Here is a 14190-nt window from a genome sequence, read left to right as displayed (position 1 = left end):
GGCTGCAGCTTGTATAAAACACATAATAATCCTCCATAATAAAAGGCGGGCGAAGCTCTTCCTCAATAAAATGATATGAGGAACTCGTACCTTCATCACTTTCCCGTACATTTATCAGCTCAATCCTTTAAGTTACAATCTGAATGTGTGTTGACTCGGGCCGGGCCGGTGTTTTTAATTTAACATTTTTTGGTTTATCTATATGATGCGGCGTTGTCGTTGGCAATTTCCATTTATTGTGAAATCTTAAAAATGGTTTGATTCCCTTTTTTTTCCTTCCCTTTTTTGTCGAGAGCATAACGTGTCGTTGACATTGCTCCCGTCCAAAAATTATATTCGTATAAGTTGTTTTTTATTTTATTTTGTTTTATTATGTTTTGTTTTATTTTATGTAATTTTATTTTTTATTTCATATTTTATTTCATATTTTATTTTATTTTATTTTATTTTATTTTATTTTATTTTATTTTATTTTATTTTATTTTATTTTATTTTATTTTATTTTATTTTATTTTATTTTATTTTATTTTATTTTATTTTATTTTATTTTATTTTATTTTATTTTATTTTATTTTGTTTTATTTTGTTTTATATTATTTTATATTATTTTATTTTATATTATATTATATTATATTATATTATATTATATTATATTATATTATATTATATTATATTATATTATATTATATTATATTATATTATATTATATTAAATGCATCATGCCATTGTACCGCATTGCAAAAAAGATCAAAAGAAATGTGTTTTTATTTATTTATTTATTCATCCCCTACTGTCTGACATTGACCCAAATCTCACCTGACATGAGAAACATCCTTGCTTTTTGATCAAACCGTTGCCAGATTTTTTTTTCTCTCTCACATGATCCAGATCATTCGAACACCAAAGTCAATATTGACTTTTTTTTTTCTTAATGAGTCACAAATAGTTTCCTTGGAAAAAAACTAAAGACCAGTTTGCTCCTGAGTGATTCTGAGCTCAACACGGCTTTATAACCATCAAGCGCTTGTTGACGGAGGAGGAGGAGGATTAACTGTCCGTGTTTAAACTAACTAGTTTACCCTGTCGGGTGCGACATGGCGTCTTTGTGTGTTGAGCTCTTTTCCCCCGAGGGGCTGGAAAAACCAGAAGAACCACGTTGACGAGCCGCTAAAGTTAAATAAAAAAAAATAAAAAATGTCAATGACAAACAACACGGCCGTTTACAAACCACAATAATCAGATTTTTTTTTTTTTTTTTTTTTGGTGTGAGAACGAAACTGGTCTCGTAAGTAATGATTAAGATTATTTAATTAAAAAAATTCACTGTGGGATAATTAATATATTGCATGATAATTTTTTTTAATGAAATGAGCTTTCATTAAAAAAAAGTACAAAAAAAATTCAAGGCCTTTTTTTAAATTAACAAAATAACTTTAAAATGGTTTTCATCAATTAAAAGTTTTTCAAGTTATTCTTTAAAAAAAAATGCTGGTTTCTTTCCAGTGAATTAACAAGTTGTTTTCATGAATCTTAATTTTAAATTAGATATTTACATGAAGTTTGTTTGTTTTTTTTTAACGCACAAGACGTTCTCCCTTCAGTGTTTTTATTTTATTTATTTATTTATTTTATTTTACATTTATTTAAAAGCGTCTGTAAGCTCGTCCACAGACTTTCTTAGAATAAAAGTTTCTAAAACCGCCGTTGAAGGGCTGAAAGCGGAATCTCACTGAACATTGATTTACGTGTAAATCCCCCCCCCTCCGATAGTTATCTATCGGAGGGGGTTGTTTTTGTTTAACCCCAGAATAAGGAAACGGGGCAGGTGTCGTTTCAAAGGTCACTTCTTTTCCCCGCTTATCTTTTTTTTTTCTTCTAGTTTCCAGGAAACGTTTCCAAACATTCCTCACAAAGAATGCCAGTGGTGGACGTTCCCTCTTCCTCTGTCTCAATTTTAATTAGGAACTCAAACAAGTGTTGACATGCTCTCTCTCTCTCTCTCCCCCCCCCCCCTTCTCTCTCTCCCTCGCTCGCCCTCTCTCTCTCTCTCTCCCCAGAATATACTACTGGTATGACGAGAGGGGGAAGAAGACGAAGTGCACTGCTCCGCAATACGTCGACTTTGTTATGAGTCTTTGTCAGAAACTGGTTACAGACGAGGAAATCTTTCCCACTAAATATGGTGAGTGTGTGCAGGACTGCCAGCGCTGCGTCGCCCCCTGCTGGCGAGGCTGCGTCATTGCATGTTGTGAAATCCAGTGGAAACTGGGGTTTTTTTTGCTCAGTTTCACACTTTTACTTAAATGTCTCGTGCAATTGTTGTTGTTTTTCTGTCTCAATAGTTGAGAAAAGTTTAGATCCGTGCTTGAACATCTATTCTGAGATATTTTTTGGATTCCAGAATGAATTCTCAGAGGAGAAGTAGATCATTTAAAGTTCTGTCGCCTTTTATTTTTTACGAAGAGGAGAAATTGTCTTTCATTTTGAGATGCTGTTACTTTTTTAATGCTGTATGACCTTAAATCGTCATTTTAAGTGTAGATAGAATTTTTTTAAATTACATAATTAAAGAACTTTACATTTTAATTTCAGGAGAAAGGAATAATACACTTGCATCAATTCAACATTTCTATTGTCTCAATAAGAATAGATTTAAAGAGAAGTGAAAACCAGCAGGCTTCACGTCAGTAAAAAACTTTATACGTTGAACTTTCCTGCTTTATATATATTGTGTGGAATAGTTTGGAAAAAACCCACATAATTCATTTTATTTAGAGCTGTAAATAATTTATTTATGAACAAACTCCAGAAACTTTACACACTTGATCCTAATTTATATTTTTTTAAAAAGTAACATTTAAAGAGTTGACAACAAAACCTGCATCAAAGTTATTAAGTAAGTAAAGTTTATTTATAAAGCTAAAAAACAAAACACAAAGTGCTGTACATAAACTGGAAGCAATAAAAAAAAGAATTTCATAAAATACATAGTAAGAAAATTATTTTTTTCTTTTTAAACAAACTCCAGATTATCCTCATTTCTAAAGATTTTAAGTTAACAATACACCGATACCAGTAATTATTAAAAGTATCGCTGCATTTCATATAGTTCCAGTCTAAACATTATGATTTAAAGGCCTAGTGAAATGTAAAACACGACTTTGCAAAAAAACGATAGTTGGGGTTCTACTTCTAAGGTTCCTCCGACTCTGCCCCACCACTGTTGTCGCATAACAAAGTTATTTGAATTTTGAATCTCCAGCCGAGGAAGTCGGGGGAATCCTTCTTCGTGGGCGTGACGTCAAGAGTTGTGCAGATCTCCATCTGTTGTGTTTATATCGGCTTGTTTCCCTCTTAAATATCCAAGTTTTTACAGTATTTTGAAGTTATAGTCGGCGTTTTATGAGCCTTGACGAAAGATTGAGCCTGGAAGAGACCGAGAGAGGAGAGAAGGAGCACGGGCTAGTGGGAGCGGCTAGCCGCGAGCTCACGCTGCTAGGGGCTAGCAGCTAGCTTGGGAGGCTAGTAGACGATCAAGTATTACCTGGACTCATCTTCGGTGATTCCGGGCGTGTGCACAACTCGTGATGTCACTCTATTATTGTCAGAAGCTCCGCCCAGCAGCGGAAATACCGCTGTTTATCGGCTACTTTTTTGCAGATTGTCGTGTTTTAACATTTTACCCTTCGGCCAGTTGGCATAAAAAATGTCCCTAGAAGCGACAGCCAGAGTGTTTTGGAGGTGGAATTTTAAACCTAAAGTAACCGTGACGCTCCTGCACTCGTTCCTCCTCCCTGATTTCTCCCTCCTCCGTTCCTCCTCCAGGTAAAGAGTTCCCCAACTCCTTCGAGTCCCTGGTGAAGAAGATCTGCCGGTACCTGTACCACGTGCTGGCGCACCTCTACTGGGCGCACTTTAAAGAGACGGTGGCCCTGGACCTGCAGGGCCACCTGAACACTCTGTACGCACATTTCATCGTTTTCGTAAGGGAATTCAACCTGGTCGACCCCAAGGAGACCTGCATCATGGACGACCTGTCCGAAATCCTCTGCGCCCCGGCGCCGCCCGCCCCTCCGCCGCCGCCCCCGGCGACGGAGACGGCGGAGGCGCCGCCCTCCTCCGCCACGGCGCCCTCCTCCTCCGCCCCCTCCCCCTCGTCACAAAACCACGTGACGGAGAGATGAGCGGGCGGGCGGGTGGCGGCGGGCAGACCGCGGCCCCGGAGGGGTGATAGAAGATAAGATAAGAGGAGAGAAGGATTCCCCCCCCCACCCCACCACCCCCCCATATCTCCCCCCCTCCTCCTCCTCCTCCCCCCTCCCTCGGTGCGAGCAGGACTTTAGAGACGTTCCAACTCCCCTGATATCTCGCTACGACACCAACCAACCAGCCGGAAGGGGGGGGAAGAGGGGGGAGGGGGGCGCGGTGGGGGGTGGGGGGGGGGGTTTGTCACGCCTGCAGGAATTGGCGTGTGCGTTCCTCCCTCGGGCAAATCCCCCCCCCCGTCTCCTCTGCAATTTAAACTAGGAACAACAACAACAAATAAACCGTATGTGTATGTTTTTTTTGTTTTTGTTTTTGTTTTTTTTCTTTTGTTTTCGTTGAAGTTTTATTCAGTTTTGTTTTTCTCGGGCGGGTGTGTTGCGTCCCCCCCCCCCCCCCCCCCCACAACCCCCCCTCCTCCCTCTACTTCCACCTCTATCCTCTGCAGTACAGGAAAGGCGCTCTGCTTTGCTTCATCCGACTATTTGTACAGTGTGTTGCAGCGCCGGCCAATAGGGAGCCTCGATACCGCCTATGTGGGGGGGTGGTGTTAACCAATCACAGTTTGGGTTGTTTGAGTTTAAAGCGCGTCCGACTCGGGACCTGAGGGGGGGAAAAAAACGTCACTGCTGCCAGAGAGGAAGTCGCCTCTCGTCCGCCGCCGCATGCCCCCCCCCCCCCCCCCCCCCTCCCCCCCCCCACAGCCCACCTGCAGGGGGCAGCAAACCAGGAGGCAGAGAGAGCAGATCTAAAGATCGTACTCCACCAATGGATAGTTTGAGGCGGTTTCAACACCACCCACCCCCACCCCCCCCCCCCAAAAAAAGGACAAAGACATGAGGTAATGTCTGCAGGCCCGAAGAGGAAGAGGAAGAGGAAGAGGAAGAGGAGGCGCGAAGCTGCTCTGCTGTTCTACAGCCACCAGTGCTCCCAGTGCAGAACTAAAAAAAAAAAAAAAAAAACTCTTCACTTTTATTTTCACCAGCCCTTTAAAGAAAGAAAAGAAAAAAAAATTATGTTTGCTTTTTAAAAAAGGTAAAAAAAAAAAAAAAAACAAACAAACAAAAAAAAAGATTATCAGAGGAAAGTTAGTTTGGGAAATAATGAGCAGCGATATCATTACACATGTATAGAAAAATGCACAGTCTGCTTTGGACTTTACTGTACCGAGAATCACAAGCGGGTTCCGTCAGACATTAGCCTCTGTATGGAGGAGGATTGGATTTATAATTCTCCTTTTTTATTTATTTTAATTTTTTGCAGGGTTCTTCAGTTCTGGCTCTTGTTTTTATGTATTTTAATTATTAACTAAGTTAAAAGCAATTTAATATTTTAAGCTCTGCGGATTATAATCTAATAAAAGAGAGAAATTCCACTCGGAGTCTTGCTTTTTTTTGTTTGTTTTTTTTGTTTGTCTGAACGTGTGAATTGTGACGAAGCGATCCGACGTGACGGGACGACTCTTATTTTGGTGAGATTCACTCAGAATCCATAAACATTGTCTTCATTCCGGACGGCTGGAAATATTGTAAAGCGTCCCTGGAAGTGTGTTTTGAGACGATATAATGAATAAAAAAAAGATTGACAGATGACAGATATGAAGAAAAAAAACATCTTTTCTGCTTTGATCAGTCAGACTATTAATTCATCTGCTCGTTTGTTTGAGACGCCATGAGAGGAAAATTAGTTTATTAAAAGAAAAATGTTGGGTTTTTCCTTCAAGAAGTCGTCGATTAACAGATCAAATGTTTGGATGTTAAAACAAACCGGCACACTTCCGATTGATGCTTTTAATAAATGCCCGGTCAACACGTGACACGTGTTAAAAGTCACGTGATTCAAGATGAAACCATATCGATCGTTATGCTGCTATAAACACAAGGCGACAGTTATTTATTTACACAGCTACTTTAGAAAACACTGTCCACTGACTACACATAATTGTTTTTTTTAATAATGTAATTTTCATCACGTATACTCTGTTCCACCAAAAAAAAAAAAGTTATACCACTATTTTATAACTCAAGATGTGGACTAAAGAAACTTCCAAACAATCTGCATCAAAGAGGATTTATTTCTTTTGCTCTTGTATTAAATAACAGGACAAACCTTCACACACACACACTCTGCTGTTCATCCCACAAATGCATGTTCCTCAAAACCCCAGTGTGAAAAGGAAGATCCAATAGAAGTGTTGTAACATCAGTGATATACCGAATGGTTTAAAGTTCCCCGATTTTAAACTTAGAATCAAAAGATTATAAATATTCACCTTTTCTTTTTTTTTAATGTCAGTTTCATGCAAGTCACTCATTAAAAAAATAGAATAAACCGACGTTCCATGCAGTCCTCCATCACCTCCATCACCTGACTTCACCTCCATCCGCTTTGATCCTTTGTGCTCTTTCATCACTGCCCCTGAGTTTTAAAAGCGAGTCTCCACGCAGACGGGACGTCTGCTGTCACGAGATCACCGAGGAAGCGTCGTCACGTCCTTCAGGGGCTCAGGCTCTCCACCCGGGACCGCCGCGCCATCATGGAGCCGCGCCGCCTTCTCACGGACGGCCGCAGGGTGACGCCCTCGGTCAGCTTGAGGCGCGCGAGCCCCCCGGCCTCGTCCAGCGCCTTGGCGCTGCAGCACGGCGTCGGCACCTTCACCGTGTTGCCGAACTTGGAGTAGTCCACCGCGTACAGGCCGTCCTCCTCCGACACGGTGGGCACGAAGCGCTGACCCCACAGGATCTCCTCCGACACGTAGGAGGTGCGCGCCTGCGTGGTGATGCCGGTGGTCTCCACCACGCCCTCCAGCACCACCACCACCTCGATGTCCTCGTGCTGCAGGCCGAAGGCCGACAGCTCGTACAGCGGACTGGCGCGGTCGATCGCGTGGCTGATGATGAGGGGCGACACGAGGAAGATGCCGTTGGTGCCCACCGGGTTGTCGATGTGGATGTCCACCTGGTCCAGCGGCACCACCTCGCCCTCCTGCGTGGTGCTCCGCCGCACCACCTGCATGCGCACGGTGGCGCTGATGATCATGCTCTTGCGCAGGTCGCCGATGCGCACCATGAAGCACAGCCTGTTGTCGCGCACCGAGATCACCGCGTGCTTGCTGAAGATGAGCGTCTCGGCGCGCCGGTGCGCCTGCGCCGTCTTCATGAAGATGCAGCCCAGCATGATGGCGTTGATGACGAGGCCCACGATGTTCTGCACGATGAGGATGACGATGGCGGACACGCACTCCTCCGTGATCATGCGGCCGCCGAAGCCGATGGTGACCTGGACCTCGATGGAGAAGAGGAACGCGGAGGAGAAGGAGCGGATGTCCGTGACGCACGGCACGAAGTCGCCGTCGCCCCCCCGCTGGTCCAGGTCGCCGTGCGCGAAGGCCACGAGCCACCACACCATCCCGAACAGGAGCCAGCTGCACAGGAAGGACATGGTGAAGATGACGATGGTGTGCAGCCACTTCAGGTCCACCAGCGTGGTGAACACGTCCTGCAGGAAGCGGCCCTGCTCGCGGATGTTGGTGTGCGCCACATTGCAGGTGCCGTTCTTGGCCACGAAGCGCGCCTTGCCGGCCTTCGCCTTGAACTTGGGCTGCTGGACGTCCTCGGCCAGGCGCGTCAGCAAGTAATCCTCAGGAATGAGTCCCTTTCTGGACAACATAGCGCTCCCATGCTACGAGCGCGCGACCTTCAGGCTCGTCAGGTCAATGCCCCCCTCGCGGCTTGTTTACCTTTCTCCTGTCCTGATGCGGGCTTGTTGTTTTGTTTTTTGTTTTGTTTTTTTCTGGAAGTCCGCTTCGCTCCGGGGGTCAGCTGTCTGGCGCACGAGGAACTCAGAGTCCCCGCTTTTGCGGAGGTATGCGCGCAACCCGCGCCCCCCTCCTGATCAGTCCCACGGGATGATTCTGGTTTCCAGCTCCGCAGCTGCCGCCGTCGCTCACGGCGCCGGGCGAGCGCGCGTAGTTCCTCGTTCCTCCCGCAGTTTGCTCCGCTTCTTTTGTGAACCAAACCGCCCCGGCCGGTGCCTCTGCGCGCACACACACACACACACACACCCCCCACTCTCCTCTCCTCTCTCCTCTCCTCCCCTCCCTCCGTCCTGGCGTCCCGTGCGTAAAAGAAAAACAAATTGAGATGTCGAAATGCTGACGCAAAAAAAAAAGAAAACGGATCGTCCTCGAGCTTCTCGGCAGGTTTGGATGAGGAGGCTGGTTCAGATGACCTCTCCGCCACGGCAATGCTCGGTAACGTGAGATGGGAGACGGTGTGAGGTGGAGAGGCAGCCCCTCCCCCCCCCTTCCTTCCTTCCCTCCTCCCCTCCTTCCCTCCTTCCACCCTTTCTCTTGATTCTCAATTAGAATAAATGAGAGGAGGGGTGCAGCTCAGGATTGTCAACATGATTTCAACAGTTTTATACACGTTCAGCCACAGAAAACTGATTTGTTTTTCACACTATGGGTTAAAAACAACAACAACAACCCGCCGCCCTCTTTCTTCTTCTTTCTTCTTTCTTCTTTCTTCTCTCCACGCCCGGAGGCTTTGTTTTCCAAGGCCTCCTTGCAGCCATTGAACCTCCTCATGTCAGATATTCAGCGTTCAGCAGGTGGAACGTGTGTGTGCGTGTGTGTGTGTCTGTCTGTGTGTGTGTGTGTGTGTGTGTGTGACCCTCCAGCTGCTTTCCACTTTCGTGACACGTCAACAATGCAAAAAGCAGCATAAAAGTGAAATCCACGACTCATTTTCATGATCATTTATGGGTTTTTTTTATTAACAAAGATTTCACATTTTATTTTATGTACAAATATATTACAACATGATTTTTAAAAAAAGAAAAGAAAGAAAGGAATATATATATATATATATATATATACGTATGTCTCGTGGGACAATTGCACTTCGAATGTCTCCCCTCCCCGTCCTCCTGGTCTTGTGCTACTTGTCTGCGCGCACGAAGGAGGCGAAGACGCTGTCCTCCTGGTCCAGCAGGGCCTGCGGCGTGTCGTACTCCAGGATGATGCCCCGCTTCATCACGACCACCAGGTCGGCGTTCAGGATGGTGTGGACGCGGTGCTGAGGGGGGGGGGGGGTCGAGACAGAACATGTGGTTTGAGCCCGTCGCTCTGGATCTACAACTTCCTTTTTAACTTTTTTTTTTAATTTTTTTCGTCTCCAGAGTCTGAATCAAAGATGCAAAAGGTGCTTTTTAGTTTTTGCTGAAAACTGCAATGCAACTGAAGCTCCTCTGCCTTTTTTCACTCAAATGTAATGGAATAAGGACGAGTCGGTCATCAGGTCTGATTCAACCTCTTAGTTTCACCTTTTTTTTTTTGTTGCACAGTCAGCAGATTTTCGCCACAGATGAATAGAAAAGGAGATACTCACCGCTATGATGACGACGGTTCGGTCGGCGAACGCAGTCATCACCACCTTCTGCAGGATGCTCTCCTGATGGGAGGAAGAGGAAGAGGAAGAGGAAGAGGAAGAGCGACCTGGTCAAACAAACATCTGCAGTCGAGGCTAAGAGCAAAGACGTCGTCATGGCAACCTATAGAAACACTATTAAAAGCCGCGTTTCCTGGAGGGCAGCGCTTCTTCTTTCGGTGACTTCGTCTTTCAGGACGGAGACGGAGGCGGCCTCGGGCTTCTACTGCGCTCAATGTCCTCCTCCTCCTCCTCTCTTTCTCTTTTTCTCCTTTCTGTTTCTCCCCCCCGCCGCCCCCTCTCCTCCCCCGTCAAGAAGGGGTCAAGAGTCACAAGACCAAGATGCAAAAGAAAAAGAAAAATGCATTTCGGTGCAGCTTTGTGTCGTTTATAAATGTCAATTTCATTTCCTACGAGGAGAAAGACTGAGTTCCTCCTCCTCCTCCTCCTCCACCTCCCTCCTCCTCCTCCTCCTCCTCCTCCTCCTCCTCCTCCTCCTCCTCCACCTCCTCCTCCACCTCCACCTCCCTCGTCCTCCATCTCCACCTCCTCCTCCTCTTCCTCCACCTCCTCCTCCTCCTCCTCCTCCTCCTCCTCTTCCTCCACCTCCCTCCTCCTCCTCCTCCATCTCCACCTCCTCCTCTTCCTCCACCTCCCTCCTCCTCCTCCACCTCCTCTTCCTCCACCTCCTCCTCCTCCTCCATCTCCACCTCCTCCTCTTCCTCCACCTCCTCCTCCTCCTCCTCTTCCTCCACCTCGTCCTCCTCCTCCACACTGACCGTCGCCATGTCGATGGACGCCGTGGCCTCGTCCATGATGAGGATGCTGCTCTTCCTCACGAAGGCTCTGGCCAGACAGAACAGTTGCCTCTGACCCTGGCTGAAGTTTTCTCCTCCCTCCGTCACCACCGCGTCTGAAAACACACCGTTAGTCAACCAACTGACTTTTTTTTTTTTTTTTTTAACGGTATCTTAAGCCAGTTTTCATACAACCGTTAAAAACCTGTTGTTTTTTTTTTTTAATCTGCAGTTTAAAATGAAGCGACTGCAGAAAGTCTCACTTTAAAGGAAATGTTAATGACCAATTAACACTCGGCTTCACATTGTGAAGTCTTTCACAGCAACTTTATATTTGTCTATTTATAGGAGCCTTTCTATCTTTTTTTTTTAAAAATACGTATCAGCAGGTGAGATCCAATAAATAAATAATAGGATTTGTTAATTATTGCACTAAGCAACACCTTAAGTCACTGGGAAATCCTCCCACAAAGAAAAATGTAATCATAATATCCAGAGACAGTCGCTCGTAAAAATTGCGTTAGCTGGAAATAATTTCGTTTCGTTCATTTATCCCCCCCCCCCCCAGAGTGATGCAATTCAGTTATACACGTCTTGTTTGCTGGAAACTGAAGCAGAAATCTCTCAGCTGATCCTGAAGAGTGAAGCAGATGCTTCATCGCTTTCCTGGAGGTTGAGTGACTCATTACAGGGCAGCAGGAGCTAAAGTAAGACGACCCCCCATCACCCCCGCCCACCCCCCCACGTCAGCAGCATGCCAGGCGTTCATGGGAGCATGTGAGCGAGAGCTGCAGGCGTCAAATCTGGATGTTCCTACAGTCACCACGCTGTTCCTACAGTCATCAGACTGTTCCTACATTAATCAGGCTGTTCCTACAGTCACCAGGCTTTTCCTACATTAGTCAGGTTGTTCCTACAGTCACCAGGCTGTTCCTACATTAATCAGACTGTTCCTACATTAATCAGGCTGTTCCTACAGTTATCAGGCTGTTCCTACAGTCACCAGGCTGTTCCTACAGTCATCCGACTGTTCCTACAGTCACCAGGCTGTTCCTACATTAATCAGACTGTTCCTACAGTCACCAGGCTGTTCCTACATTAATCACGCTGTTCCTACAGTCACCAGACTGTTCCTACAGTCACCAGGCTGTTCCTACATTAATCACGCTGTTCCTACAGTCACCAGACTGTTCCTACAGTCATCAGGCTGTTCCTACATTAATCACGCTGTTCCTACAGTCATCAGGCTGTTCCTATAGTCTTCAGGCTGTTCCGACAGGTGCTCAGTTTGGCGTGTGGGCGTGGCCTCCGATCAGCATGGGCTCAGTTCGCCACTGAGTGAGTGAGTGAGCGAGTGAGGTTAGAGCGAGGGGGGGGGCGTCTCACCGAGGCCTCCGGGAAGCGACTTGACCACCGGCTTCAGCTGAGCGATCTCCAGCGCCTCCCACAACATTTCATCCGTCGCCTTCATCTCTGGGTCCAGGTTGAACCTGCACACACACACACACGCACACACACACACACACACACACACACACACACTTGTCACGGTCGCTTCATGTTATCACTGTTGACCCCCTCCCTCTCTTGACCTCCCCCCCCACCACTAACCAGGGTAATGATGTCACTGCGTCATGTGACCTATCAGAGGTTGAAAACGAAACACGTCCTGACTTCTATCGGATCAAAACCTTTTGATCTTTTTGCGACCTACAGACCTTGACCTTTGACCCCGTCGCTCTCATAATTTAATAGAAAAGCCTTTTGATGAAAGACAAATCGTCCCTGATGATGTGAAGCAATTTGGATCAATGTTTTTTGCAAAAAGTTTGTAACATACCTCCAAACCAATCAATCAATCAATAAACAAATAGTTTTTCCTCTGTCCTCCAAGTTTTTCTAATCAAATGCAATTCAATAATCTTTATAATCATATATATAATCTTTATCAGGATTTTTTTTTTTTTGAAGAATTTGAAAGTCTTGGTCGGGAGTGTCGATTGAAAACACTGGAAATACAAACGAAAAGTTCAAACATTTGACATTAAACCGGAGAACCTGATGAAAATCCTCTGTTCAGAGGGGCTGGAGTCTAAAAATAAACCTCTTCACGGGACTTTTCACAGGAATGTCGTCTTATCTGGAAGCGGCTCGTCTTGTCGGTCGTTTGCTCGTCTTACTCGAAATGGGGGAGGGGGGGTGTTGGAATGTGAGGGGGGGGGGGGTAATTGTACCGGATGGTGCCGCTAAACAGGAAAGGATCTTGTAGGATGATGGAGAGTCGAGAGCGGAGTGTCTGCAGCGGAAGCTTCGAGATGTCGATGTTATCGATTACAATCCTCCCTGTTGGGAGGAAGAAAAAAAAAAACAAACATTAAAAGTTGATTTTTAATGTCAATCGTCGTTATTTGCAGAAAATTGGATTCGTGGAGTTTTACCCTCGAACATGTCCACCATGCGGAAGAAGGCCAGGGAGAAGGAGGACTTTCCGCTGCCGGTCCGGCCGCAGATCCCCACCTGAAGACGACCACCACTGAACTCACACCTCTTTTCTTTTCTCTTTTTTCTTTTGTGTGTTTTCGTGCTCCGTTACCTTCTGGCCAGGACTGACTTGCGCGTTGACGTTCTTCAGCACGGGCTTCAGCGAGGTGTCGTAGCGCACGCTCAGGTTCTGGATCTGGATCTCGCCCTGCCGGGGCCAGCCGTCTGGGACCTGGGACACGGCTGGGGGGGGGGTGGGGGGAGGACGCAAACATGGCGGCCGCGTCACTTCAAGGAAACAAAACACGACTAACACAAACTGGGGTTTTATCTAAGGGAAGCGTATTCATATGAAAAAATTAAGATCGACTCTGTTTTTCTGAATTAATGAGATAATTATCTCAGAATTATGAAAAAAAATTCATACAAAAAAAATTGGCTTTGTTTTTCTGAATTAATGAGATAATTATCTCAGAATTATGAAAAAAAATTCATTAAAAAAATGGCTTTGTTTTTTGAATTAATGAGATGATCATGTCATAATTATAAGAAAATATTAATCATAAATAGGAAATTGGCTTTGTTTTTGATTTAATGAGATGATTATGTCATAATTATGAGAAAATATTAATCATAAATAGGAAATTGGCTTTGTTTTTTATTTAATTAGATAATTATGTCATAATTATGAGAAAATATTAATCATAAATAGGAAATTGGCTTTGTTTTTTGAATTAATTAGATAATTATGTCAGAATTATGAGAAAATATTAATTATAAATTTAAAAAAAACTTTGTTTTTCTGAATTTGTCATAAAAAAAGAAATTCTAAAAAATATTTGGCTGTTTTTCTGAATTTATGAGACGGTTTTTCTAAAAAAAAAAAGTAGATAATTATCTCATAATTATTAGAAAATTTGATAATTATGTCATCATTATGAATAATTATCTCATTATTCAGAAAAACAACAGATTTTTCTTTTTTTTTTCCAGAAAATCATACCAATATATCATAAATTCAGAAAAACTGAGCCAAATTTATTCTATAACTTTTCTCATAATTACGAAATAATTATGTCATTACCTCAGAACAACAATCGATTACATTTTTTAAAAATCTTTTCACCATTCCATATTTATCTTTGATTATTCTGAATATTAAAACCTCAGCGGTTTTCAGTTTATTCACTGTGTTCACATGGAAAATTAAAAACAAAAAA

At 44.3% G+C, this 14190-nt stretch overlaps 3 protein-coding genes across 6 annotated transcripts in view; 1 reads left to right on the top strand and 2 right to left on the bottom strand.

Moving 5' to 3' along the window:
• mob2a (MOB kinase activator 2a) overlaps window positions 1-5638 on the top strand; it is a 57181-nt gene extending 51543 nt beyond the window's left edge. For all 4 annotated transcript variants that reach the window (XM_080505015.1, XM_080505014.1, XM_080505013.1 and 1 more), the window contains exons 4-5: window positions 2058-2182; window positions 3826-5638. In XM_080505015.1, the coding sequence (XP_080361141.1) occupies window positions 2058-2182; window positions 3826-4184 (484 nt within the window). In that variant the 3' untranslated portion in view covers window positions 4185-5638. The remainder of the gene's footprint in view (window positions 1-2057; window positions 2183-3825) is intronic.
• A 140-nt stretch (window positions 5639-5778) lies between these two features.
• kcnj11 (potassium inwardly rectifying channel subfamily J member 11) lies at window positions 5779-8337 on the bottom strand. Its single transcript, XM_080505011.1, has one exon. It carries the CDS (start codon window positions 7930-7932, stop codon window positions 6760-6762), a length of 1173 nt encoding a protein of 390 aa, XP_080361137.1. The 5' UTR covers window positions 7933-8337; the 3' UTR covers window positions 5779-6759.
• A 694-nt stretch (window positions 8338-9031) lies between these two features.
• The window catches only part of abcc8 (ATP-binding cassette, sub-family C (CFTR/MRP), member 8), a 72702-nt gene continuing 67543 nt past the window's right edge, over window positions 9032-14190 (bottom strand). The window contains exons 33-39 of the mRNA XM_080505469.1: window positions 13083-13213; window positions 12928-13006; window positions 12724-12832; window positions 11876-11979; window positions 10472-10605; window positions 9654-9716; window positions 9032-9341 (exon numbers count right to left, since the gene is read on the bottom strand). Coding sequence (XP_080361595.1) covers window positions 9204-9341; window positions 9654-9716; window positions 10472-10605; window positions 11876-11979; window positions 12724-12832; window positions 12928-13006; window positions 13083-13213 — 758 coding nt within the window. The 3' untranslated portion in view covers window positions 9032-9203. The remainder of the gene's footprint in view (window positions 9342-9653; window positions 9717-10471; window positions 10606-11875; window positions 11980-12723; window positions 12833-12927; window positions 13007-13082; window positions 13214-14190) is intronic.

Source organism: Blennius ocellaris, assembly GCF_963422515.1.
Source record: "Blennius ocellaris genome assembly, chromosome: 11".
NCBI lineage: Eukaryota > Metazoa > Chordata > Actinopteri > Blenniiformes > Blenniidae > Blennius > Blennius ocellaris.
This window is presented reverse-complemented; position numbering and strand designations above follow the sequence as displayed.

Bases quoted from the DNA above. Each gene is read 5' to 3' on its own strand.
- kcnj11 (XM_080505011.1), bottom strand. From the start codon at position 7,932: ATGTTGTCCAGAAAGGGACTCATTCCTGAGGATTACTTGCTGACGCGC.